The 27,709-nt window shown below is 29.9% G+C and overlaps 2 protein-coding genes across 2 annotated transcripts; one reads left to right on the forward strand and one right to left on the reverse strand.

Annotated features, from left to right (window-relative positions):
- The first annotated feature begins 6,394 nt into the window (after positions 1-6,394).
- LOC129902618 (BEL1-like homeodomain protein 4) lies at positions 6,395-17,926 on the forward strand. Its single transcript, XM_055977950.1, has 6 exons — positions 6,395-6,959; positions 7,188-7,359; positions 7,444-7,998; positions 8,778-9,159; positions 11,066-11,126; positions 17,198-17,926. The coding sequence occupies exons 1-6, from the start codon at positions 6,612-6,614 to the stop codon at positions 17,702-17,704; spliced, it is 2,025 nt and encodes a 674-aa protein (XP_055833925.1). The 5' UTR covers positions 6,395-6,611; the 3' UTR covers positions 17,705-17,926.
- A 1,655-nt stretch (positions 17,927-19,581) lies between these two features.
- LOC129902964 (type IV inositol polyphosphate 5-phosphatase 11) lies at positions 19,582-25,298 on the reverse strand. The gene is made up of 8 exons (XM_055978426.1): positions 25,133-25,298; positions 24,881-25,043; positions 24,497-24,627; positions 22,738-22,814; positions 22,490-22,615; positions 20,989-21,176; positions 20,758-20,895; positions 19,582-19,994 (listed from the first exon to the last, which is right to left on the reverse strand). Exons 1-8 carry the CDS (start codon positions 25,168-25,170, stop codon positions 19,842-19,844), a joined length of 1,014 nt encoding a protein of 337 aa, XP_055834401.1. The 5' UTR covers positions 25,171-25,298; the 3' UTR covers positions 19,582-19,841.
- Between the last annotated feature and the right edge of the window lie 2,411 nt (positions 25,299-27,709).

The following is a 27,709-nucleotide window of genomic DNA, read 5'->3' on the forward strand; positions in this document are numbered from 1 at the left end:
TTAGACAGGACATGGCTCAGTTACAGCTTACCGAGGACATGACCTTAGATAGGAGGGTGTTGAGGACCCACATTAGGGTAGAAGGCTAGTACATAGTCTCGTTATTCTTCCCTATTCATAGGCGCACTAGCACATTACAATTTCTTGTGCTCTCATTTCTGCTATTTCTGTTACTATTTATTACTTTCAGTACTTTTGATTACTCTATTTTATCTGTGATGCCTTCGTTATTTATTTTCCTATAGCGCTTTGAATTTCTTAACTTTATCTGACCCCCTTTTGTGCCTTTTTTGAGCCGAGGGTCTCTCGAAAACAACCGTCCTACCTTGGTAGGAGTAAGGTCTGCGTACACTCTACCCTCCTCAGACCCCACGTTGTGGGATTTCACTGGGTTGTTGTTGTTGTTGTTGTTGTAATGATATTATTATACGTAATAACATGTCATACTGTCATTATGGTTTAGGGTGCATGTATGACGAACTCACATTAGCTAGCATTAGAAGCTACGGCTGTTCCAATATTTAAACTTTTAAATTTAAACAGATAATAATAATAATAATAATAATAATAATAATAATAATAATAATAATAATAATAATAATAATAATAATAATAATAATAATAATAATAATAATAATAATAATAATAATAATAATAATAATAATAATAATAGGTAAAAAATAATTACACCCATCCATTGTGTTTATACCATAAAAATTTAAAGTAAGGAAAAACAAACTCCACTAATGATATTTTATGTTGATTGTGTACTCCCGTCTTTCAACATATATTATCGTCACTCCCCTCCACCCCCAAAACACATAGCCCTCATTCCCCACACTCCTACTTTTAGAATAAGATTTTTTGTTTATCTATCATACACACAATTAAATTTCTCTTATTTGGTAAAACAATGCACATTATTGACTTATAATTAGAGACCGATGCGGACACATCACACAAGTCATTTTACATGGTTCTTCCGTACAAAAAAAGATACAAATATATGACGGACAAACTATATATTAATTTAAGGCGACCAAATAAATATATGATGCATTTTTATGCTGTTTGCCATTAGAGCAAAAACAAAAGGAAAGGAAAGGAATTTAGTAGAAAAGTAGAAGGGGAAATCATCTTTCCACTTCAGCTTTTTTGTATCTTTTATTTTGTGTTTTTTTTTCCTTCTCACAGAAAACGACGTACTAAAACTTTAAAATAACATTAAACAAAAAAACTTTAGTATAAAATTATAATAATTAGATAATTTTTTGGAGTGCAAGTGGGAGTGGCTGCTTTCATTTCCATCGTTGATCTATCAATAAGTATCAAACACTCTTATTCCATTTGCCCATAGCATTTAAATAGTCCAGGCTTTACTATGGGCCCATAAGGCCCAATATCTGGGCCCATAGAAGGTGCTAGTGGGGATTTGCACAAATTGCCGTTTTAAGGACGCTATTTTATTCCATTTAACATTTTTAGCAAGTTGCCTAAAAGTTTTTTACCCTCCTAGCCTATAATAGATCGTAGCCGTCCAGAATCTTAATAAATTATTTGATTGGCCGTTTGAACTTTCAGGGGCTATTTGGTTGGAAATAAGTTATCTCAAGATTAATTATTTGGGGATAAGTTATCTCATATACATGGTGGGATAACTTATCCCAACTTATTCCGTCACTATGATATAAATTGTGGGATAAGTAATCCTAAACATGACAACCAAACAAGACACCAAAATTTTATTCTTAAACAATTTTTTTATCCTATGACTATTTATTTTTATCACTCACAACAAACGACCCCTTACGGTAAGGATTCAATTTCTCACTTTGTAATCTCTACCCCAATATCCCCTAGACCTATTTTTTTTTATTAAAAAAATCATAATCGTCGATGATATATACTCATTGTATAAAAAATATATACCGATAAATATATAGTCAGTATATACATTAATTATATAATAATTATATGCTTAGGGTGTGTTCGATATTATTTTGAAAATAACTTCTCTAATAAAAATAAAAAACAATTAATTTCACAAATATCATTTCACATTAATTGTATCCTCTTCAATACCCTCTAACACGCCTCATCGAAGAAGGCATAAGGTGAAATTTATTTATTTTTGTTTTTGAGGGGGGTGGGTGGGTTTGTGTGGGGATGGATTTGGCAATTATATGAATAATGGTAGGGCCAAATAATAATAAAGACAGTTCAATTGACATGTTACAATTACTCCTAAGCTACATCTTATATAGGGTTATACATATCATTATCAAACAGAAAAAAGAAACAATTTGTTCATTTTTATATATCTTTTTTCATTCATGCGATTGCCTGACTTAGGTTTTTGGCATTATGTGTTCATTTATTCCTTTATAAATTTCTATCTCTCTGAATCTTTTTTTTTAATTTCTCATATTTTAATTATTTAATTTAAATCCTTGACTTGGTTGTTTCTGATAGGTGCCAGCAATAAATTAAATGGGAATTTATCACAATATCTTGTTTCTTCTAGTTATTTAATGATGGATATGATGACATGTCATGGGAGATTTTTCAATGACATGTACCTTCGATCATGATGCTTAGCTAACCCTCCATTTTTCTTTCAAATTTATTCTCAATTGTGTGACCATATATATCTCATCCAAAAATTTAATTAAATAGTCTGAACGAATACATTTTTAATTATTTAATCATGTCATTAGCAAGCACAATATCATGGACATAATAGAATTTCATTTACAAGTTCAATAGAATTCAGTAATTTTAGCTCAACTTATTTTTTCATATATATGTATAGTTAATTTCTCATTTTGAAGTTATGGTTTGCTGATTGTTTCTTTACCTAACTTACTAGCTCTAAAACACGAGTAACTCGTTAATAAACTAATGTCTCATCATGACAAGCTGGAGTGCTTTTTAAATTAATTGAATTTCGATTATTTTAAGACATAAAATATAAGACATGACATGAGAATGTTGTTGTGAAGTTATAAAGTTTCATTTTTAAAATGCAATAAAAGATTAATCCAATCAAATTATTACACGAATTATTTAGGAGAGAAACGGAAAATCCAGAAAATGGACCCCCTCTACCAACTCTTGTGGGTTGCCAAAGCCAATGGTTACTGTGACAAGAAGTTGTTCGATTTTCATATACTTGGATTTTGCCTTAACCTATTAGAATTAAGTGTTTGTTTTTTTTAATTTTGTGTGAGCTCGTTCATATTAATAGTTCCAAATTTAAATAAAAGAGAAGAATTATCGAGGATCAATTGGAAACAGATTTTCTGTCTCATAAAAATAGAGATAAAATTGTGTACATTTTATTCTTTTAAAATTTTATTTATGAGATTACATTAAATTTATTGTTGTTGTATTAGAAGTATATTTTAATTAATTGCTGACTCGAGTGTGTTAAGGACGCAGAAAAGTTCAAATGGTTAATCCCACTGGTGGATTAATTCTTTGTTTATATTTATTGTCTTTGGCATTATATGCGTAAAGGGATATGTTTAAATATGGTAAATGAATCTAATTGGGACTTATAATTAGCAAAATGTACGAATAGCAGCTTATTTGAAAAATAACATTTTTTACTACTGACATTTTCATGTTTCACTAATTAAACGAAAGAAATTCATTTAATGTGTGAATTTTTGCTTCAAAAGTATAGTACGTACTAACGTACGTATTACAGTTAAGTGTTTTGAGTCCCCATTATTTATAAGATAATTTCAAATAAATATTAATTGATTTTTTTTAAATTCTCGTTTGATGTCCCGTACCTATTTAATGGCCCTTATTAATCCAGTTGGAAATAACACCAATGATCTTGGAATTGACTGGCTTAAATCTTTGACCCATGTTTACCCCATGAATAAACTTTTAAAGTTAAAAGTTGAATTGTTAAACTTCACGAGGTCTAAAATTTAAAATCAATTATATTCACTGTCATTCTTATAAGGAAACTTACATAAATATACAATATTAAGAAAATATTTACCATTTATAACAATAAAAAAAAATTTCACTGAACACTTATAATACATTTATAATACAGTTTTAATACATATTGCAGAGAACTATTTATAAAACATATATAATACAAGTTTTATAGATGAATAATACATTTATCACATACTTTAATAGACTTATAATACATTATGTCGGTTTCTTACTACACAAACATAATATATATTTTAAAACACTTATAATACATTTATATTGTATGCATAATTCACTTTTAATACAAGTGTAGATTTATCATAATATTGCTATGTATTGCTATAAATGATAATAAATAAAAAATATCGCTAAAATCAGTAATTAATTTTTAAAAAGCACTCAATCAAGTAATTTTTCCTTCTTATAAATCACCCCTAAGCTGGTTGTGTAAGGCCCATTAAAAAAGGAAATAATATTCCTTATCAGGATTTTTTCTTCTTATTCCCAAGATCCAAATACACGACTCAGATTAGAATGGAGAAATTCTATCAATTTCATCACAACTTTCATAATATTTAAAAATAATAACTAATAAAAATGTGTCATGAGTACAAATATCATATTTTTTTTAACTTCTATGAATCAAGCTCGAGATATCTGTTTGGGCGAAGATTCTTGCCTATCTTACACAAAACTCGGTGATATTTAAAAGTGTACCTAACCTAGGTTTTTTCCCTTTGCGAGTGACCAATGTCTTTCTATTTTAGCTTTTATATTTTTCCTTTTCCATTGGCCGGTATCACGTGTGGTGAGATAATAATCCACGAAACATGTGATAGCAAGGCAAATTTCATGATATTTTCATTCATTCATTCAATAAAGTACCTTTTTATTTATTTTTAGTAATAAACGATACAACCCTATAAGTGTTAAACTAACTTCATAAGCATCAAATTAAATTCCAAAACTTGTGCACGATAAGATGGATGGTGGTTGTCACCATCTACACACCTTTATTCAAAAAACAAAAAAACAAAAAATTAATAAGAAAAAAAGAAAAGAAAGAAGTAGTCCCCCACAAAGGCTCATAATTTAAGAAGAGAGAGGGAAGGGCACATATATACAGTTGTAGGTTCATCTGGTATAAGTCGGAAAGAACACCTCATGGCATTCTCCGACACTACAAGAGTGGTCCCTTTCTTATGAAAGTTACTCCTAATAATACCAAGCCCTCGAGACGGAGTTAGCATTTTAACTTTATGTGTTATGTATATTAGAACGATAATTTTAAATATTAATAATCAAATACTAAATTTGATATTTATACATATTTTATGTATTCTTTAACAAAAGTATAGTGTTCGAATAAAAGTTATTGGATTTGATCGAATCTATATTCCACCTTCTAGCTCCGATCTTGACCACTATTACTATTACGTGGCTGTTATTACTCTCTTTGGACAACGTAACTATTAGTGTGTGCACACCCTTTAAGGCTCACTGCTTGTTTTTGTAACACTTTTAATTTAAGTTGTCATTAAACAGCCACTATGATTGAGTATTTTTTTTCCCCCTATGATTGAGTATTTGAGTTCTTTAATATGGCATTAGCTTGCTTACTTGGAAAACTAATGAGGGTGTGAGTCAATTTAAATTTAGGATTTGAAGTTAGTGGATTTAAAAGTTAGTGATATGTAACATAGTTCGAGTGCCGATAATGAGTTTTTGATTTAGTTTAGTATATAAAATCCGTTCTAGATTCGCCTGATAGAAAGGATAACTTAATAGTATGTTAGTCTAAACTTTTGATCATACAAAATAGAAATTAGAAAATCCAGAAGAATTGAATTTCTAACGAGGTATGCAAACTGCCCAATTAACGTCTAGATATTAGTTGAAGCTTAAACCAATAGACATTCTAATTTCATATCATCACTTAGAAACACATCTTAATTATTATTTATTTATTTTCAAAAAAGGGAAACAATAAACAAACAAAGATACACTTAAGTTGTGTCACCAAAAGTGGTGTTTGTATCACTAAAAATCATATTAAAATTAAACTAATGTGTGTGCTTACCTTGTATGATGCGTGCTTACAAAAAAGACTCCCATTAATTATATTTAATTATTATTATAATAACATATCATTTTTCTAAACAGAAAAAGGAAAGTTACATATTCTCAAATAAAAAATAATTAAAATTTACAAAGCCTTGAACGATGGAAGTAGTGCTTTTCATGGGATAACAAAATTTCAACCTTTATCACCAGTGACTTTCACTGACCCTGTTTCTTTTACATTTTTTATACTTTAAAAGCACATATACAAATGATAAGTTGGTAATTATTTATATTTATTAGATACATTAAAAAAAAAAAAAGTTTCTATGAAAGCGAAGGGAGGTGATAGTGAAGAAGAAGAGAGAAGGCGACCCATTCTCTCTTCTTCTTCTGTCTTTTTTTCTTATTAGTATTTTGATTGCGAATTTTTTTTATCAGTACTACTACTTCGCTTCTATTAAAAGAGATTTCCGTTTTGTTTAGAGAAAATTCTATAATCCATAGGCAAAATTAACAACTTTAGTACTCTCAGCAAAAAAATAATAATAATAAAAGTGTGGTGTGTTGGAGAAGAAAAGGAAAATTCCATGTCACACAGCTTTCATGAACACCAAGGATTTTACAATTTCTCAAATGTATATGAGAGATCTTCGATGACGACGACGAAGCATGAGGAAATGTTAAGAGTACAAGGCTTTGAGCCGCAGCAAGTTGAAGTAGCTGCGGCTGTTGAGCCGCCGCCTGCAGCGACGGTTTATGACGACGGAGGTATGTTGACGGAGATTATCAGCTACCCATCTGCGTGGCGGAAAACCGCCGCGGAGATATTGGATGATCAGATCCAATCGAGTAATTATCGATCGTGGCCACAAAAGGAGCAACAGCATCTGCAGCAGCAGCAACTTCTTCCACAATCGATAATAAACGATGCGGAGGTAATTAAACTGTTTAATCATTAATTATCTATGATTGTGTATTTATGCAGCTTGTACTCATCAAATCTCGGAGTGTGAAGTACAATTAGATTCAGTTTTCGAGGAATTTTCATCTGTCAACCTTGACCTTGATTCTCACCAGTCATGAACTCCATTCTATCAACTAGAAGATTTTTTGTTCTTGTTTTTCTCTTATTGCTAATGAAAACTCGGGTAATTTTCATGCAGCTTCCTCTTATGAATCCTCATATTAAACCGTCATCTCCACCTCGTTCTTCATCTTCACTTCACATGTTACTTCCCAACTCGATAGACACCAACAACTTTCTTCATCATCAAGGATTTCACTTGCTTAATCCAGCACCCGTGGAACCTCCGTCTCAGTTCACATGGGTTCCAGGTAATTAGTTATATCTTCAACACACCTATTTCTTCTTGACCTGAGATTCGAACTAATACTATAATTAAATTATGTCTTCAACAGGTAGCAGTAGTGGAGAGGACAATTCCGCTAGAATTGGGAGGGTTGTGGATGGTCAAGGTCTTTCTTTATCACTTTCTAGAAATTTCGAAGCAGCTACAAAATTGGAGGATTTGAGGATCGGAAACGGTGAAATTTACTTGCACAATAATCAAGGACTATTAAGTCCGATTAATAACAACCACCATCACCATCATCAACTGTTACATTCAGGAGTAATTATGGATCATCGTACTCCTCCTCCTCCTCACACCACTACTGGTCATCATCAAATTCATGTCGGATACGCAGCATCATCACCCAGAATATCAAATGTTCTAAGAAATTCGCGATATGTAAAAGCTGCACAAGAGCTACTTGAAGAATTTTGCTGTGTGGGTAGGGGAAATTTCAAAAACCAAAGGGTAAAGAAATTCGACGATGAAAACCCTAATTCTAACTCAGAGAGTGAAGATCATCGTGGTCCCTCGAAAGATAATCACCCTCCATTGTCAGCTGCTGAGAGATCTGAATATCAAAGGAGGAAAATCAAGTTGTTATCTATGCTCGATGAGGCATGTCGTAGTAACTTCCTTTAATCCCTCTCTCTAATTGTCAGTAAAATGTCAAAAAAAAAAAAACTAACTTGTTAAAAGGTCCATTTCCGAAATTATCAAAAGCTGATTACCTAATTACATTACAATAGTCATTAACAACTAATAATGACATTATTATAATATTAATATGGGACACTACTCACTAGTACCTTATATGATACCTTTCATTATTAAGATTTAATTAATGCTGCACTTTTTAGGAAGGGGTACATGTTGAACAACAAACGACATGCCTCCATTATAGGTTGTAGTTTAGCATTTGGGAAGCTAATTATACGGCTAAAAAAAATCCTATATAATTAAAATAAGTAATCAACAAAGATTCATTCCGCAAAGAAGCTAATGATTTATCATCTGCTGTACAGTTGGGGACCATTTCTCTTTTCTTCCAGATTTGAGGTCGTTTTTTAAATCGTGAATTATTGAGGCTAAGCCGCGTTGTAATGATGATTTAAATTATGCTTAACCTTTGTTTAATTAAAGTTTCCCTATTAGAAAGAAAAAAAGCACCCAAAAATCAATTGCTCCCCACGTTCATTAATTCCCATTGCAGTACAGTACTAAGGAAGATGTCAGGTACAGTGACTAATTTTATAGAAACAAATCTGATGAGTGAGCTTTCTTTAATTTGTGCTGGAAAAGCACAGCACAACGATGCTTCGTGCTACGCATATTCCATCATGCACACCATGTGTTTGATATAATTATTTAAAAAACTCATTTTCTTATTATAACAGGTAGATGCAAGGTACACGCGTTACTGCGAGCAAATGCAGGCGATGGTGAATTCATTCAATTCAGTAATCGGTTACGGTGCAGCAGCACCGTACACGGCGTTAGCTCAGAAGGCGATGTCGCGGCATTTCCGGTGCATAAAGGATGCAATTGTAGGGCAATTGAAACAGACCTGTAAGTATTTGGGAGAGAAAGATGTGACGGGAACAAGTGGGTTAACAAAAGGGGAAACGCCGAGGTTGAAAATGCTTGATCAAAAGCTAAGGCAACAAAAGGCACTTCATCAAATGGGAATGTTGGATTCTGATGCTTGGAGGCCGCAAAGAGGTTTGCCTGAGAGATCTGTTAACGTTTTAAGGGCATGGCTTTTTGAGCATTTTCTTCACCCGTACGCTCTCTCTCTCTCTCTTTTCTGCTTTAATTTCTGTTTTAGTGCCTGCAGGCTGCGGCGCAGATAGTACACTCTGATGCATATCATATGCACACTGAATAAAGGTTAAAAAGATTTTCATAATTGCTTCAACTTGAGCAACTCTTAACAGTCTAAAGGGTCGTTTGGTTAAAAACCATATATTCCAACTTTATTTATGATGTTAGAATTAAAATTAGAATTATAACTTGGATAACATATTTCACCTTCATATGGGATAACTTAGTTCATATTACAAATTTGATTTTCACCAAATATCGAATAACCTTAATATAATCTCAAAGTTTAAATAGGGATAGAGGACTTTTTGCATTGTCAGGTTATTCTAAGGGTATCTCTACAAGTAAGCCTCCTTAAAAATGTTAGATCTGCAACTTTAAATGTAAGAGAGGTTATTTGTTACAAGCAGCAAAGATAACTTGATGACTTTTTACATTGATGGTGTATATTTAAACTTCAATTAAATTACTTGAAAGATAACTAGAGATGGAACTAGAATTTTGAATTTATAGATTCTGAATTTTAAATATAAAACTTATTGTGTCTTTTGATAAATTATTTATTTATATTAAATAGTTTTTTTAAAACATAAATATAAGATTTGAGTTAAAATTACTAAATCAATTTTGTAGATGAAATTCTAGCTCCCCTCAAAATACTATATATAATTATATGAAATTAATAATCTCAAAAATAAGACAGTCAAGTTTGGAATAAGAATCCAAAAACACTCCTAATGATATGATTTTTTTATATTGTTATTTTAATATATATATGTTAAATCTTTTATCATATACTTGACACATTTTAATATTCAATTTGGATTTTAAGGGGGTAAATCAGAAAGTCTCCGGTCCCTCAATTACCAAATGCGCATCTTTTATTTTGTCCAAGAAAGGAAGGGAAAGATTTCACATTTCCTTCTTGGGATTGGGAAAGGACTGACTTTGCATAGTGCCGAAAATTTATGCATAATCATATCTCATTTTGTGTTAAACACACATATAATAAAATAAATTTAATTAATGATTTTCACATCACTACTTATTGATGCTCAAGATCAAAAAGTATAACATTACATTTCACTGACAGATGAAAGTTAAATTTGTACTCCTTATTTATAAGGAAGAGATGTTGTGTGATCATTTGGATTGATCGTAAGGTGTGTGTAGCGGTATATAGTCCAATTAAGACTTCGATGAAATGCTTCATTCATGTTAATATATAAATGAAAAAAATTAACTTTTATATACAAACATTATTAAAAAATTACTTTATTAAATCATTTAAAAAATATCTATTTATTAGTGACCTTTCATATAAAAAAAGGAGATTTATAATTTCAAAAATAAGAACAAAACAAGTAAAATGATTTGATAATTAAGTAATAAAGTTTTACACTTTTTGTGTATATATATGAGTTAGAGTCCATATGAAAATACTAATCGAAACATATATATATATATATATATATGAAAACATGTATTATACAAAAAATTTAAAAAATTGAACTAAAAGTTTGTAATAGAAGCATTTTAATCCCTTGTTCAATTAAAACAAGTTACAGTTCACATATTCAAAAAAATTTATTGAACAAATTTAAGTAGTTATCAATGTAAAATAATAATAATATATTTAATATAGTCCCAAAATGTGAAGTCTAGAAAAGACAAAGTGTAAGGCAGTTCTTATAGGAAGGAATGCATTAGATTATAATCTTATACATATGGATTGGTGCAGGGAGTGTAGGAGATATATATGTTTATTGCCATGCAGGAATTCTATTTTTTTTTTTTTTGAGGATTGTTGTCTGATTATAAAAGAGAGAAAGTGATGTCATTATAAGTGTTTGCTTTTGTAACAGGTATCCAAGTGAAGCAGACAAGCATTTGTTGTCCCGGCAGACTGGTTTATCTAAAAATCAGGTACTCATTACAATCTTTTCCCCTCTATAATATCAGATGCTGTCATATCTCTTGAAAAGGATAACTCATCTTTTCCAATTTTAATCACTTGCCTGCTTTCTTTTTTCTCTGGACATATGTGTATGCCATATTGCTCTTTTAAGTTCCAGGTAAAAAAGAATGAATGATTAATCAACTAGGACGGCGTGAATATAGAGCATAAGTTAGGTATAGGTTCAGCCGAATTCAGTGATTTTAAGCCGAATATTATTTAATTACATATCAAGAAGTATGTTAAGTAACAATAACATATTTAGTATAATTCTATAAATGGAGTCCAAAAAAGAGTAGAATGTATGCAGAAATTACTCTTATCTTTGTGGGATACGATGGTTATTTGCGAGAGATCATCGGCTCAAGAACACTTTTTTGAATATTATTAGATTCTTCCTCAATAACTCAAATGGTTCTTGAATACAAATTCTGTATCCTGTAATTAATTATCAAAAATTGAATTACAATAATAGTGTAAAAGATCTTTATATATTTCTTAATTCAATTTATGTGACATACGTTGATTTGATATCGAGTTTAAGAAAAAAATGAGGACTTTTAAAACTTAGCCTTTAATATGTCGTGACATTTGTATTACTATAAAATTTTGAAAGCTTGTGGCCTTAAACATGATATATTCCCTCTGTTTCAATTTGTGTCTTATTTTTTTTTAGTATATTTCAAAAAGAATGTAACTCTTCCCTCTGTTTTAATTTATGTGTCTTATTTTTTTTAGTATGTTTCAAAAAGAATGTAACTCTTCCCTTTGTTTCAATTTATTTGTCTTATTTTTTTCCATTATATTTCAAAAAGAATGTAACTCTTTACCCCAACATCCTACTTAAGATATTTAATACAATAAGATTCCAAAGACATTTCATAAATTACACACATATTTTATAAGATGTTACGATTCAAAAATTGTTTTGCTTTTTAAAATTAATTTTATGCCAAATCAAACAAAAACTCAAATTAAAATGGATGGAGTAATATTAATTCTGACGGCACTTTTTAAGAATTTGTTTGAATAATAAGATATTCTCAGTTTTTTCATAAGAAAAAATTAATATAGCTTATATATGATGTGTCATGTGTATAAAACTAATATGGAGCTTTAACTAACTTCCTTACCAACAATATAGGAGCAAATAATTGATAGAAGATTCATTGTTGAATAGGTAGTTAGGACGTGCATGTTTGGTTTTGACAATAAATATTTTTTTATGAAAAAAATATTTAGAGTAGGAAAAATATATTTCTAAATTATTACCAAATTGTGGTCGAGTGTGAACGCATAAAGTGGTATGATAACATAAGCTTATTGAAAATTTTAATTTTAATCCCACCGGATTTAAGATTGTTTAAATTATATTATTAGTGCTAATACTGTTTGCATGTATCATCATTGGGACTAGTGAGTAACAACTGTTTTGGTTCAATAATTGTATAGTGACCTTAATGTGCTATTAAAACCTCACAAATAAAACTTCAAAGCTTTAATAGCTAAGGCAAAATGACATTGGAATGGGAGAATATATATATATATATATATATATATATATATATATATATATATATATATATATATATATATATATATATATATATATATATATATATATATATATATATATATATATATACATGCGCTTATAATTTCAAGTTTTAACTACAGCCCAAGTATTTCAAACATCTACCAAATTAAAATATTATTTTTTAGTCTAAAGATATATACTTAATGCCGTGTGTCTTTATTAAGATTCATAAAATATTCGAATTTAAATAATACAGTGATAATTGTGAGTACTAACTAATTATAGTGATAATTGAGTGTAGTGGTTGTGGGTAGTATTTAGCTAGTAGTGATGATGACCGATAATAATAATTAACGATTGTGGTTGTTGGCGTTAGTTGATGGTGACGACTAATAATTGTGATGTGTGATGATAATAGCAATTGATAATGATGATTGACAATATATGAGGTGGTGCATAGTTATCGTTGGAAATTGGTGGTGGTTATTGTATAGGGATTAATGTTGATATTTGTAAATTGGTGTTAGTGGTAGTGACAAATAACTCTAGTGATCGATGATGGTGGTAATTATGATTGAGAATAGTGATGTGGATTGTCCGTGATGGTAATAATAGTGGTGTGCGTTGGCGTGACTCGTGAGCGGGCAACACTAAAATTTGATGGAGTGATCAAATCACCACCATTAGTTACCACGTTATATATCACCAACAACCAGATTATTCGCCATTATCATAAGTTATCACTACCATCCATTATTATTTGTAAATTTTACGTAAATCGAATAGTGATTCTTTCGAATTACACTCTATCCCTACTCTTTTCAAAATTATCAGAAATCCCTTCTTTTTGGTTACTTTCGGATACATCACGTACATCCTGATACATCACGTAAAGTGATATATCTGACCTCTTGATACATTACATGTATCCGACCGATACATCGTGTAAAGTGACGTATCCGACTTTCCGATACATCACGTTACGTGATGTATCCGACCGACACATCACGTACAATGATGAATTAGAGAATAGGAGAGAGTAGGAATTTTTGTAATTTTTTTAAATGGTAGGAAATTTTAGATAATGTAAATAAGTTGTGTATTTAGATAATTTTTCCTTATTATTTTATGCTACCACCTAATGTATGAAGAGCCAGGTTCTTCAGTTGGCTATCAAGAAGTAATGTACAGAATATAATCGACACAAAAACTTACCATGAAAAGCTCCAAGGGAGTAAAAAACTATGATCTACCTTAATAGAATTTGCCTCAAATCTCCACTATAATTCGAGACAACTCTACAATCAATGAGACTAATTCTAATACGTTTACAATCAAACTGATTGTAATAACCTCGTTCAAGGTTACACTCCTCCTAATCCAAAAAGTAAATTGTCAAACTCAAGTAATTTGATCACCTAATATAAAGCTTCTATGCAAGCAATTAGGTTACAATTCAAGATCAAAGAAACAAGACTCAACAACTAAAAAACATAACTTTGTCTTCAAGAACATGTACTTCAGTTGCTCAGCTTGAATCCTTAAAACCACATTCTTGCTATGAATGTTATTTGCTTTGGATAATTCTTTGTAATCTCGTGCATTTTTTTTTAAAGAAACAATAGCATCAATATGGTCCTTTATATATGAGTAGTGATGATCGAATTTTCCATTTTCCTAGACTTCTTCCTCCATATCCAATCATAATTTAGTTAAGGAATCTAATCTTACTTGGACTTGATTTTCTTATTTGTTTCGACCTCCACATAGTGCCTCCTATTTTTATAACTCTTTTCTTTTATGCAAGTGGATCAATATTTCCTTGTTGATCACGAATTCTTGATGCAACACATTTTCTCCATACATGAAATTCTTCAAGGAATCCAATTTGTAATAGAATTCAGCTTTTGATCAGCAGTCGCTTAAGTTTTTTCAATGACTGTTTAATACTTCTGCAACCCAGTTATCAAAATAATATTCAGTTTCTCTTAGAGACCTGATTTTTCTGTAGTTGTTTATGAATCATAATATCAATTCCTTATTTGATACATGTTAATAATGTGATTTTTGTATAATATTGCCAATTATTAAAACTTCAAATTCGATATAGTTCAATTAGACTAAAAAATCCATCATAACTATCAACCGCCACCACCATCAACCTCTAATATTGTCAATCACTATCACTATTACTACACCCTATTAGCCTACATCATCCTCAATCGACATCCACAGCCATCATCATCATCAATCACCGTACAAATAAAGATAAATTTGATATGTTCAAGTGTTGAAAAAATAAGTAATCTTAATTAATTAGTATTTAGATCTTAATATAACATCTTGATATTTAAATGTGTATTCAAATTTAGACAATTGAATCTTTGATATACTTAACATTCAAATGTCTATTAAAATTTGGACGTCTCTTAATTCTAATGAAAATAAATAAGGTCCAAGTCTAATTATGCCAAAAATAAATGAGGACTAGTACTCCTCTATAGTGTGTAGCCTTAAAGGAAATAACCTACGCTATCTAGATTAACCACAAATGCTAAAGCCCCCTTTCTATGGTCTGATTCATTAAGAATATCCCTTAATTTGTTGATGACATTTTTCATTGATCACTTAACATCTAGGACATTTTATTCTTGCTTTAGGAGCTCGAATGCTTATCATTCTTGCATTCGATCTAAGCTTTTTAATATTGAAGGATCATGAAGATATTATCCTGCATTTCTAAAACTTATCTAGATAGTCATATATCTGGTGTATCTAAATTAGGACCATAGTTTCCTTCACCACAAGCACTTATAGTATATAATTGGATGACATATCTAAATTAGGACCATATTAGACTTATGCTGCTGTTGATATTTCATTAGAACTATTGGTGTTATAGCTCTATGAATGTATTGGTATTATGTTAATCTTCATGGCAATAGTGCTCCCATATTAGTAGGATATGTTGCAGTGAGTATGAAGAAAACCTTGTGAAGTAAAGTGATTTACAATTGTATTCCCCATTAATTGTAAATTGTTTTATTTGTTTAAAGCAATAAAATATACCAAATATAAAAATATTATGAAGAATAACATTTTAGTATTAAATGGACCTTGGGCCTAACTCTACCCAATATTAGCTTATGAGAGAGGATTATCAAGACCGTATAAAGACACCATACATCTCTTATACCATCAATATGTGAGACTCTTCACACACTCTCACGTCCATGGCTGGATATTTGGAGCATGGGCAATTTTAGCATGAGGCGCCTAACATGGATCTTGCTCTAATATTATGTTAAGAAATTGATCTTAGACGTAACTCAACCTTAAAAATTAGCTCAAGAGGTGAGGATCGTCCAAGTCATATTAAAGAGTCATCCCTTAAAAGGCCAATATAGGACTCTTCACACAAGTACACATCCCTCACATCTAGGACTGAATATCTTGTACGTAGGGAATTTGATATAAGAGCCTAACATTGAAAATGAGGATTAGAATGAGTATTATTGATACCATGTAAAGAAATGAGACTAGAACCTAATTTAACCTCAAAATTTAGCTCATCAATAGAGGATTAATGTCCAAAACTGTATAAAGACACCACTCACTCCTTAAACTACTGAGGTGGACTCTTCATAGTTAGGTCATACTAAATACACCAATAGAAAAAGTATTTAACTGATGTTAAGTAAAGCTATGTGTAAATAAGAGTAAGAATGTGATGTTTTATTTGGCATCTAAAATTCTAACTTCACTAATTGATCCTGTTTGAAAATGGAAAGGTAAAAGACAGCTAATTGACAAATACATCCAACATTTCCTCAGATTTACTGCAAAGTATCTGGCAGTGATAGATACAAAAATTGTCTGATTTACACAGTACCCACAAATTTAGTATAGGGCATTCGGACTGTTGATTTTAAATGGTCTGTCACATATATTCATTAATTTGGTCTCATGTAATCAATGTGCCTTCAACAAATTGAGTGCAGTAGCTAGCATTTATGACTCCATCCACTTTTATTACCCTTACTTAAGGTACATATCAATGTAATTTAATACTCCATGTTACCTCTCTCCACTCGTGTTCTTTCATTTTTCAAAAGTGAATCTATATGAACTTAAATCAATATTTTATAATACATTTTTTTATCATATTAATTTGAATATGATTGCACTTTATAACTAGTATTATTTTATATAGTTTTCTTCGGACATTTACATTTAAAATTTAAAAAATTGAATTAATCTAATTTAATTTAACATGAAAGATAAGTCGAATTGAATCTCGTAAAATTAGATGTGACAAGTAAAAGTGAACGGAAGGAGTATATCAGGTCCTCCCTCCATTCACTGTACTAAAAATGGATATTCATTGTTACTTGTCAAGTTTGTTAAACCAAAAATAACTCATCACTTGGTTTCTAATTAATATTATCATTAACTATAGTCATTTTATATTATCAGTGCATATAATATGATACATTGTTTCAGGTATCAAATTGGTTCATAAATGCTAGGGTTCGATTATGGAAACCTATGGTGGAAGAGATGTATCAACAAGAAACCAAAGAAGAGGAAACAGATCAAGAAGAAGAAGAGCAACATCAGCATGGCCAAGAAAAAGAACAAATCCCAATGCACGACAAGAATAGCAACATGGCCACATCATCAGCAGCAACAACAACAATGCCATTATCATCAGTAAGATCCGAATTTAATGCTAATGAAAGAGACCCTTCAAAAAACATCATCAATTATAGGCAGTATGCATTGGGAAACCAACTATTAATGCTCCAATCAGATGACACCACAACCGCGTCCACCTCCAACCACTACTTCACGGCGGTGGACGCGGTTGATTTGGTGAATAATTCAAATGTGGCCGCATTTGGACCTCAACCGGCTGGGGATGTGTCACTCACATTGGGACTAAGGCACTCGGAAAATGTACCAAGGAAGCCAGCCCAATTCCAATTAAGAGACTTTGGAGCGTATTAATTACTATTATTATCAACAATTTTAAGTTTAAAGAGTAGAAATAAGAAATGAAAAGTAATGTAATGTATGAATTTACTTGATAATATCTAAGTTTGGAGTATTGGATATCAATTGTATAAATGAGAAATTTGTAATCGTATTTTCGTGAATTGATACATAGGTTATGTAAAAGAAAAAACTTTTACGGGTAATTTATGGAAATGTAGTGAGTTGAGTTCTCTATATACCAATTAGAGTAATTTATCTATGTGCTTATATTTAATTTTGTTTTCTAACTCTTGAAGTTCTTATTTATGAAGCTATAGCTAGGTAACATCGGGTGTTATAGTTGTTTTCACCTATCCCGATTATTTTTCATTTTCAAGATTTAAAATCTTTGATTGAGAATATAGAAATTTATGTGTGCACAATCTTTGATATAAAGATATCATTAGTTCTCTTTACATTCAGTTTTTCTAGCCAATCATGACATATATAAGTAAATGATTACTAGAGTGAATCATTCTTTGATTATTGATAGTTATCTTTGTAGAATCTAGTAAAAATGAGCACTTTTTGGATTCATTTTTATTTTCCTAGGCTCTAGCCTCTAGCTATAGCTGCGACCAACTCCTAGCTAGAATGGTCCCTGCTAGTTTCTAATAATCAAAATAGTTTATCAACTCCACATCAATCATTAAGCAGTAAACTATCCAATGTATTCCATTCGTACGTAACTGTCGGTGTCCTCTATCTTCCTTTTCCCCACCTTAGGAGCTCACATAATAACTCGAATTCACAACTTTAGAATTGGAGTCGAAAAATGTATATCATCCGAGCAACTTCTATCATCTGTGTCCTCTATTGAACTTAAGTAACACTTCTTTTTTCTTCGCCACAACTTAAGAACAACATAAGCATTTAATTCATACTCCATCCATCTGTTTCAATATATTTGTCTTACTTTCCTTTTTAGTTCATATCAAAAAGAATATTTTTTTCCTTATTTGGTAACTCTTTAATTGAAATTTTTCATATGACATATTTAAGACCACAAGATTAAAAAATATTTTGGTACATTCCACATATATATCTTTAGTTTAAGATCATAAAATTCAAAAATCTTTTTTGTTTTCTTAAATTTCGTACCAATCAAAATCAAACAAACAAATTAAAACAGAGAAAATATTTGAAAGTTTGTCATATCTGGTCTTTTGATTTGAGTCATCGTATCGTTTGATTCTATTAAAACAACAACAAAAAAAAAGGCAAAATCACAAAGACAATATTTTCAAAGGGATGTAATACGTAGTTATAAAAAGCATGGCAATGGATTAATTATCACAAAATCAGTACATATGTCGTTGTAGTGATTAATGAATCTTAACTATATAATTGTCCTGGCTTGATTGTTAGTATTCACACAACAATTGGATTTAATTTCCTCAACCTAGGATTAAACTAAGGTTATCCCAGTAGGAGGTTGCTTTCAACTTACATATATAGAAAATGACTCATTTGATCAGTCGTCGAGTACCTGAAATAGTCTATCTATATTTATAAGGTACAAGTAAGGTTTGCGTACTCATCACCCTTTTCATAGGTCTGGATGGAGTTTCAAGGTACCAAGTTCATCTGAACCTAATATCTTCTACATGAAGCATAAATTATGTAGAAAAAAAATCACTAAAATTGCAATAAATACTTAATAGATATGAACTCATAAATTTAAATAATATCTAACAGATTCAATACTAAAATTAACCTCAATAGTTGAACCCATAAAGTTTAAATTTTAAATCCATTTTTACCTCACAGACCCTACGATTAGAATAGTAAATAAATATGGCAATCAAGTAACTTTCTATCACCTGTAAAAATTCATGGATGGTACGGTGTAAAAAAAAAATCTTTACATTTTACCATAGCGGTAACAAAGGTTTAAATTACATTCATAATCAGTCTTAACAATAACTTAATTACATTTGATCGCGTACGAGAGGAAGCAAGAAAAAAGTATGCTGAACCCACAATCGAACAACAATAAAAGAATATTTGCACATGGTTGATTAATTAATTAATTAATTAATCATTGTACTTAATATAAACATTAATCAGTTTGATAATCTTGGAACAAAATTGGAGTCTCCATTAATGTTTATTTGTTCAATTTTAAGCAGAGATGAGCTTTGACTGGCTTATGATCAGAGCTTTGTATGCTTTCAATGGCTTCATAAGAATGTAAACTTGCATTTATATTGTTACTGTCTATCTTGAATAATATTCTGTCTGTCCATGATGGTACTCTAACCTGCCAAAAAAATTTAAGAACAAATAATTAATGTCAAATCAAAAAATATATATCAAGAGAAAATACAGTTTTTATCCTAATTTATATGACACTCTTTTCAGTTTTTGATATTCGAAATGTCTGAAATATACTCTTATTTTTGTCACTCTTAAGAAAATTTCACTTTGGTAAAATATGAAGTGATGTTGGTTACATAAGAGAACAAGCGTTAGACACTAGTAATGCATTTTAAAGTTGTGAGAGCTTAGTCCCAAATCAAGTAATAGTACTAATGAGTATTTGGGTTATAATTGATGGTATTAGAATCACACTGCGTGTAACCTTGAACTAGATATGGTGGGATAAACCTCAGTGTTCAATTGAATCTAGACGAATCTTATATATTTGAAATAGGTGGGACAGATCTCAAAGAAGAAACTAAGTCCCTAAGGGGTATATATATGTGACACCCAGACGAATTTCATATCGATAAAACAAATAACAAATGCTAAAGTATATAAACAAGCCTTACACTCTAATGACATATTTTAAAGTTGTGTGGGCTTAGACCAAATATCACTAGTGAGCTAGGATGTTACAATATTTTTTGATAAAGTTACAGTTTAATGTCTTTAGATCATCTAGTTTACAAATTATATACCTAGTGTTTATGCAATGTATATCTTATACTAAGTATATATATAAGTCAAATTAAGTACTACATCTTAAACTTAACACCTCAAATTATATATAAATTGTTAAGACTTATAAATTAATTAATTACCTTGTGACTGGTATCATAACTGCTGCTTCCAATATCATATTTGTAAGTTGGTTTGAAATCTAATGCACCTTCACAATAACCATTAAAAATCTCTCCTCTTTCTGCTTCTTGTAATAGTTGATCTTTGCTAGTTAGCATCTGCCAAAATTAGGGAAAACAAATTATTCAAATCTTTATACTATCTGTGTATATAATATATAACTTAAATTCGTAAAAAAAAAATGTACATACTTGATGGAGATTTCCATGGATGAGATCTCTAGCAGGATAGGAATTTATGCCTTGGAGTCTATAGTTTAAATCTCCCAACCATACAGTAAGCTGTGCAGATTTAGCATAAGGATTCCTATTCTTTGAGAAGAGTGAATTTGATATATGCTTGAACTGAAAATTCCTCTCTTCTACATTACGAGCATGAGCTGCAAAAAGGTAAAATTGAATCGATTAATTGCGTCTCAAAATAAGACTCTCTTAAAAAATATCGGAGTTTCTCTAACATGACAATTAATTGAATTTGAATTTGTTTACTAAGCTAATAACAAAGATACACATAAAATTGCACGTTTTGATCCTCAAATAGCCTGGTCTTTATTCTTTGTCCATTATCAATTGAACTTATGTCTAATGGGGCATAAGTTGTAAAGAAACTGAAGTCATGTCCGTACATAACTTATGAGATATTATAATAAGAAAATATTTATTTGCCTAGAAAAGTGCAAATGACAAACATATATTACTCCATTTACATTGGGCCTAGTGGGCAGTACGTAAGTTTGGAACTATTTAAGAAATGGCCCGAAAAGGATGGAGGCAATTATGAACTTTGAAATTTTGTGCCACCAACATTGCGTAATGAAATTCCTTTCCCAATATCCACAAACAGAAAAGAAAAATAATGAAAATATTTATATTAGTTGTCCCTATTATTAAAATTAGTTATTTCAATTACTTGTCAATTTATAAAATTAAAAGAGAATTAATTAATTTTATTTATTTTACTTTTACAATTAATTCCTTTTAATCTTATTTATAATTTTTTAATAAGTGTTTATAGAAAAAGTGGACAATGAAGGAAGGGTCAAATTCTACAGGATCAAACCTATGGGACTTAAGGAATGAGTCCTTTTAATCTTATTTATAATTTTTTAATAAGTGTTTATAGAAAAAGTAGACAATGAAGGAAAGATCAAATTCTACAGGATCAAACCTATGGGACTTAAGGAATGATTCCTTTTAATCTTATTTATAATTTTTTAATAAGTGTTTATAGAAAAAGTGGACAATGAAGGAAGTATTTCTTAGTATATTTGTCAACATAGTCTAAGCAATTAGGTCTATTGTTAAGTCAATTTTTTTACCTACCTAGCTGCCACTCTTCCATACAAAGAATATAAAGTCTATACAAATTAATTTAAGTCTAAAAAAATAAGAAGGTAGATGTGTCAAAAGGTTTTTGGTTGGATTGTTTGACTATACTGTACTCTCTCAATATTAATTTATATGATATTTTTTTCTAAAAAAATATTTCATTCTTAAATTTCATGACCATCATATATAAAGTGTAAAGAAAAGAGTAGCTAAACATCTAAGGTGGATCGAAGTTGTGTACAACTTCAATTCTCTTTTATGTGTACGTATGACAATGAGACTGGAACCACAAAGTTAAATTTATATATTTAAAAGAGTAGTAATTTTGATTTGAGGAAGAATATATATAGATTAGGGAACTTACCAGAGAGGTGGCAAGAAATAAAAACCATTTGTATGCCTTTGTAGCTAATTCTAATAGCCACTGCTCCTTTTTTTCTTCTGATTAACCATCCTAATCCTCCAACTTCATGCTTATCCACTTTTACTTCTACATAAATTTATACATATATCATACATTAATTAATTAATAACCCCATTTAATCAATTGACATAAAGTGTCAGTACAATTTATTTTGGGATAAATAAAAGAAACAAAGAAACTGTATATACCTCTTATAAATTTCTCTGAATTCTTGGGGCCAAACACATACAGTTGCACTGATTGCATTACTGATTTTCCTAAAAGCCTTCCTCACCAAAATAAATAAAAGAATGTCAAAATATTGTAGCAGTGGAAAAATTAACCTAAATTTAGATATCATGCATCAAATTATATACATCATTGGAGTATATTTTCTACTGGTCACCTAAAAATTATCTACATATAAGTATTTTAAAAAATGAGACATGTTATTTGCTATAGTAAATAAATATGACATGATATGATGTAAATTAGGGTGTTTATAAATTAAACTCTAATATTCAATGGAAAAGAGTAAAAACTGTCATTAAACAATGTCAAATAAATAAAAATATTCTCCGTTTATAGTTTAGTCCAAAAATATTTTTATCGTCAATACTTTGGTTCAAAAATACTCTTATTGTTACTTAATGTCAATTGCATAACTAGAGACAATAATAGAAAGTTACTTTCTTGTTGTGTTTTTGTGGTTGAATTGAAAATAGAATAAAACTAAATCCATCTAGACCACCACGGCTAGAAAATGTGAAATTAGCTATCGAATTTATCGGTAATTTTTGAAATTAGCTATCGAATTTATCGGTAATTTTCGACTAATTCGTTGCTAAATAGCTTCTAGCAAGTTCAGTTTTCTTATAATCCATCACTAATTCATAGCTAAATGGAATAAACATGAATTTTTTTATGTTTGACTACAAAATTTTGTCCGTCAATAATTCCTTTTTTTTCTAGTAGTGCATTATACAATAACAATAATAACATATTCAGTGTAATCTCCCAAGTAAAGTTTTGAAAGGATGGTGTGTACATGATAAAAGCATAAAGATTATTCGTAAAGATCCTCGACTCACATAAAATAATATATTTAAAACAGGTTCAAAAAGAATATATATATATATATTGAAAATAATAGACGGAAGAATCGTAACAACATAAAAGTTGTGTGTCAAGATGGAATGTATATTACTACTTTTTCCTATAAATTTGAACGTGACTGCGAAAATTATTAGTATTCTAACGCGGAATATCAAAGAACACATGACTTTTCAAGAATGGAAAACAAAATACAAATTGAAATTGAAAATTTAATAATAGAGGGAAAACACGTCAATATTAGTAACTAGTCATTGTCAATGTGCTTCTTATACTCTGCCTATATATGTATGTTTGAACTTAACTTATCGTCTTTGAATTTATTTACTTCATTTTCAAAAACATATAGCTACCCTGTGAAAAGCTAATTTGCAAAAAAAAAAAAAATAAATTAAATTAATACATTTGAAAAATAGAGAGAAGAGCAATAACTTACGATAACTAAAAGTGAATAACTTTTATATCATCAAGTCACGTTACTAATAACTTACAATAACAACAATGACTCCCTCTGTTTTAATTTGTTTAGATAGTTTTAATGTTGCACAAATTATTTTTTTTAAAAAAATAAAATTAAAATTTGTGGTTTTAAACTAAAGATCAGTAGAATAGAGTAAAATATCTTTTAATTTTGTGGTATTAAATATGTCGTGTGAAAAATTATAATTAAAGAATCTTTAAACATTTTTTTTAAAATAAACTAAAAAGAAAAGTAAGATAAATACATTGAAACAAAAGGAATAACTATTTTTAACATGTCTAACCTGCACTAGTAAACTGATTAAATGATCATTTGGTACAAGTTGATAATGCAAAAATAAAAATAAAAAGGAAATTAAAGATAAATATACATACATATGAGTATCAGCCAGAGTGTTCTTCAATAACTTGCAAATGTTGTTTCGAGGTGCCTCTTGCAAACCCATCACCAATAAATCATATTTCCTCTCTTCACCAACTAATTTTGCTATATCCTCACAGGGTGCCTTCACATTATGCAAAAATAATGTATGCAAAAAATCATCAAAATTTCACTTTATAAAAAACAATTAAAGTAGTGACAAACAAACAATTTCTATGATCACCAAACAATAAACAATTCATCGCTAATCCAATCCCTTTAGCAATGAGCTATTTATTTAGCGACAAATTTCATAAGCATGTTCTATGTCAGTATATATATTATTATTTCTCGAGAAACATACAAATTTCAAACTGAACAAATAAAAGTGAACGTACCTGTCCGTTCGTATTCCAAGTGACAAAATAGATGCAAAGATCAGCAGTTCCAGAGAACTCACAGCGTTTTTGGACATCAACAGTCTTGATCCCTTCATGACTTGCCTCAAAACTGTCTGCCATTCCTATTGCTTCAGCTTTGCGTCTCTTCATTTTGTACTTTCTTTAGTAGGAAAAAAAAACTATAATTAAATTTCACAAAGAATACTATATAATAATATAGCAAAAAAGGGAAGTAGGAAAATTATTAACCTTGATGCTTCAAAAAGCTTCACACAGAGTCCCTCCATTGAGTAAAAAAAAATGTTTGTTTTCTTGAATCTTGAGTACAATAGTGTTCTTGAACGGGAAACACAATTTTTTTTAAAATTGTAAAATATCAGAATTGATTAACAATTGACATTCAAAGTTTTTTTTCTTCTCTCTCTCTATATATAAATATAATAATATGCTATATAAATGGGCGGTGAGAAAATATAATGCAATTATGAAGAAGAAGAAGTCAAAGGTTTGGCGAAAATTAGATATAGGGAGTTCTTTTTTTAATAATTTCATGAGATGTATTATTTTCTATTTGGTTATAGATTTTGAAAATTAAAAATTTGAATTTATAAAGTTTTGTTTAGATATGTATATTTTATTTAAATAAATTTTTGTGATTGGAAATTTCAAAAACCTAAAAACGTAACTTGCAAGTTTTGTGAAACATGAAAATATTTAAATTCTATGGTCAAATAAAAATTTAACTTTTTTAAATATATTTCGAAAATCTATGACTAAACGCTAGTTTTTAATTTGATTTGTCATTGAGTTACGTTTGGATGCCGTCGACTTGTTTAAAGACATTATGACAAACTCGAAAATGACAGCTTCAAGGTCAAGAAAACTCTAGTAGCTTTTTCATGACCATGCAAATTATTGGATTTTATAGGCTATTCCAAATAAAATGACATCAATTCATTATAAATAGGATTGGCGGACGGACAGTGTAATTTTTTATGAAATGGTTTGCATGAACCTTCTTCAGTTCATTTAGTTTTGCCTCTGATTAGTAGGTATAAATCTTTATAGCCATGAGAACAAGTCCAGCAGTAAATGCGAATTATGATTTATGGGTTCGGATGAATTTGATACTCAGCTTTGTTGCTTTTCACTTGTCATATTTCATTTTATGAGACTTAATTTATCTAATTTTGAAGCAAAATTAAATTATAATAAGTCATATCTAAAATTTAGACGTTTGAAAATTATATGAAAATGATAAAAGTTATCATTTTTCTTATATTAATATAATTAAAAAATACATCTAAAAATATTGATTAAAGTTCATCTACAGTTTAATTTTCAGAAAGCAAAATATAACAAGTTAAAAGGAAACGGAGTACTTTTAAACATGTCTAGTCAAACTATATACCATATACAAATTAAAAGGAGAGAGTACGAGTTTAATTAATATTTATGGTTGAGTTATATATATATGTTCACACTTCTGCTGGTTAATTAGGCCCTTTGAGTCTCAATGTTGTTGCTTCGAGTCCCTCCAAATGTGATAAATGTTGGTAGGTCATTGGGAAACCAAAAATAAGAGGACACTTGTTGGCTTTTGAGTGGAGTAACGTGAGAAGCTTTCATAAGTTAATTCATTAGCCTTCTTCAATTTTGAAAATTAATATAGTCAAGAGTCAACTTCATGAAAGCAATATATATAGACATCAAAATCGACACTCAAGGTATTTTATTTTTGTTTTGAATTTTTAAAATGATATTTGTTTTGATTTTTTTTATTAAAGCAATACTTATTTTGAGATAGAAAAAGTAACGTATAATAGCTTCAGTGTAACCTTTGAATTATATTTAAATGGACGTGTGTTATTTCTAACCGCTTAAACTTTTAAATTAGATAATTTCACTGTTCTAACAACAAACCTTCTTAGATTAGTTAAACTTATTATTTGAGGTCAAAGCACTAAACATCTAAAAGAACAACATACAATAGTAGTGTAGCCATATATAATGAAGGTTTACATGATCTTTCATCTGAAATTAACTATAGTACTCTCTATATAAAAAATAAAATATATATATATATATATAATTATATGAGCCAAAAATTAACTATTATATATACTTATTAAACCTTGAACATCATCAATAAAATTCTTCGTTTCTGTTGAAGAATGACAGAAGTCTCACATTGGTGGTTAATGAGATGGTGAACTTTTTATAGGGCTTGAGCAATCCTTCTCCCTTTGAGGTAGCTTTTAGGATGTGAGGTATGTCTAAGACCTAATTTAACAGCTACACCATTGACAAAACATACAATAACATAAGATATGTCCGTCATCTTTCACTGATAGTAAATAATAAAGTTTTAATGCCGTTTTTCAAGTTTAGCTTATTGTTATATATAGTTTTTTTTTTAAAAAAAACAATAAAAGGAGAGCTGCTAATTCATATTAAGCAGAGTAGATAATTATTTTTATGCTTTCTAATGATTTCGTAGTTTAAGAAATAATATTTCCGAACAGGGTTACGATCAATGCGGAATCAAGAGCTAAAAAAATAGGATGAATCGAAATATAGCTGCTACACCAAAACTAGGTGCAAAGTGGCTCAATAGGGTCCCATTCCTTCTATACTAGAGTTCGCTTTTGAGCCAAACTCACACGCTCTGTCATCTGCTAACGAAAAGAGTCAATTTCTAATTCTGATCTTCCTCCCTAATCTGATATTATGGTATCGGTATAGACCAAAATTCTGTTATAATTTCTTCTTTTATTAGGAACCGAATCCGAAAGAGACACACCAGCAAGGCAAGTCACCAATCGA

The sequence above is a fragment of the Solanum dulcamara genome, chromosome 9 (assembly GCF_947179165.1).
Source record: "Solanum dulcamara chromosome 9, daSolDulc1.2, whole genome shotgun sequence".
Taxonomy (NCBI): Eukaryota; Viridiplantae; Streptophyta; class Magnoliopsida; order Solanales; family Solanaceae; genus Solanum; species Solanum dulcamara.

Excerpts from the sequence above, each read along its gene's own strand:
- LOC129902964 (XM_055978426.1), bottom strand. The coding sequence starts at position 25,170 with ATGGAGGGACTCTGTGTGAAGCTTTTTGAAGCATCAAG. Across the intron at positions 22,616-22,737 it reads TTCAGAGAAATTTATAAGAG|AAGTAAAAGTGGATAAGCAT; the intron begins GTATATACAGTT and ends AAATTTATGTAG. Across the intron at positions 21,177-22,489 it reads TATTTCTTGCCACCTCTCTG|CTCATGCTCGTAATGTAGAA; the intron begins GTAAGTTCCCTA and ends ACCTTTTTGCAG.
- LOC129902618 (XM_055977950.1), top strand. The coding sequence starts at position 6,612 with ATGTCACACAGCTTTCATGAACACCAAGGATTTTACAATTTCTCAAAT. Across the intron at positions 7,360-7,443 it reads TCAGTTCACATGGGTTCCAG|GTAGCAGTAGTGGAGAGGAC; the intron begins GTAATTAGTTAT and ends TGTCTTCAACAG. Across the intron at positions 7,999-8,777 it reads ATCTATGCTCGATGAGGCAT|ATGCAAGGTACACGCGTTAC; the intron begins GTCGTAGTAACT and ends TATAACAGGTAG.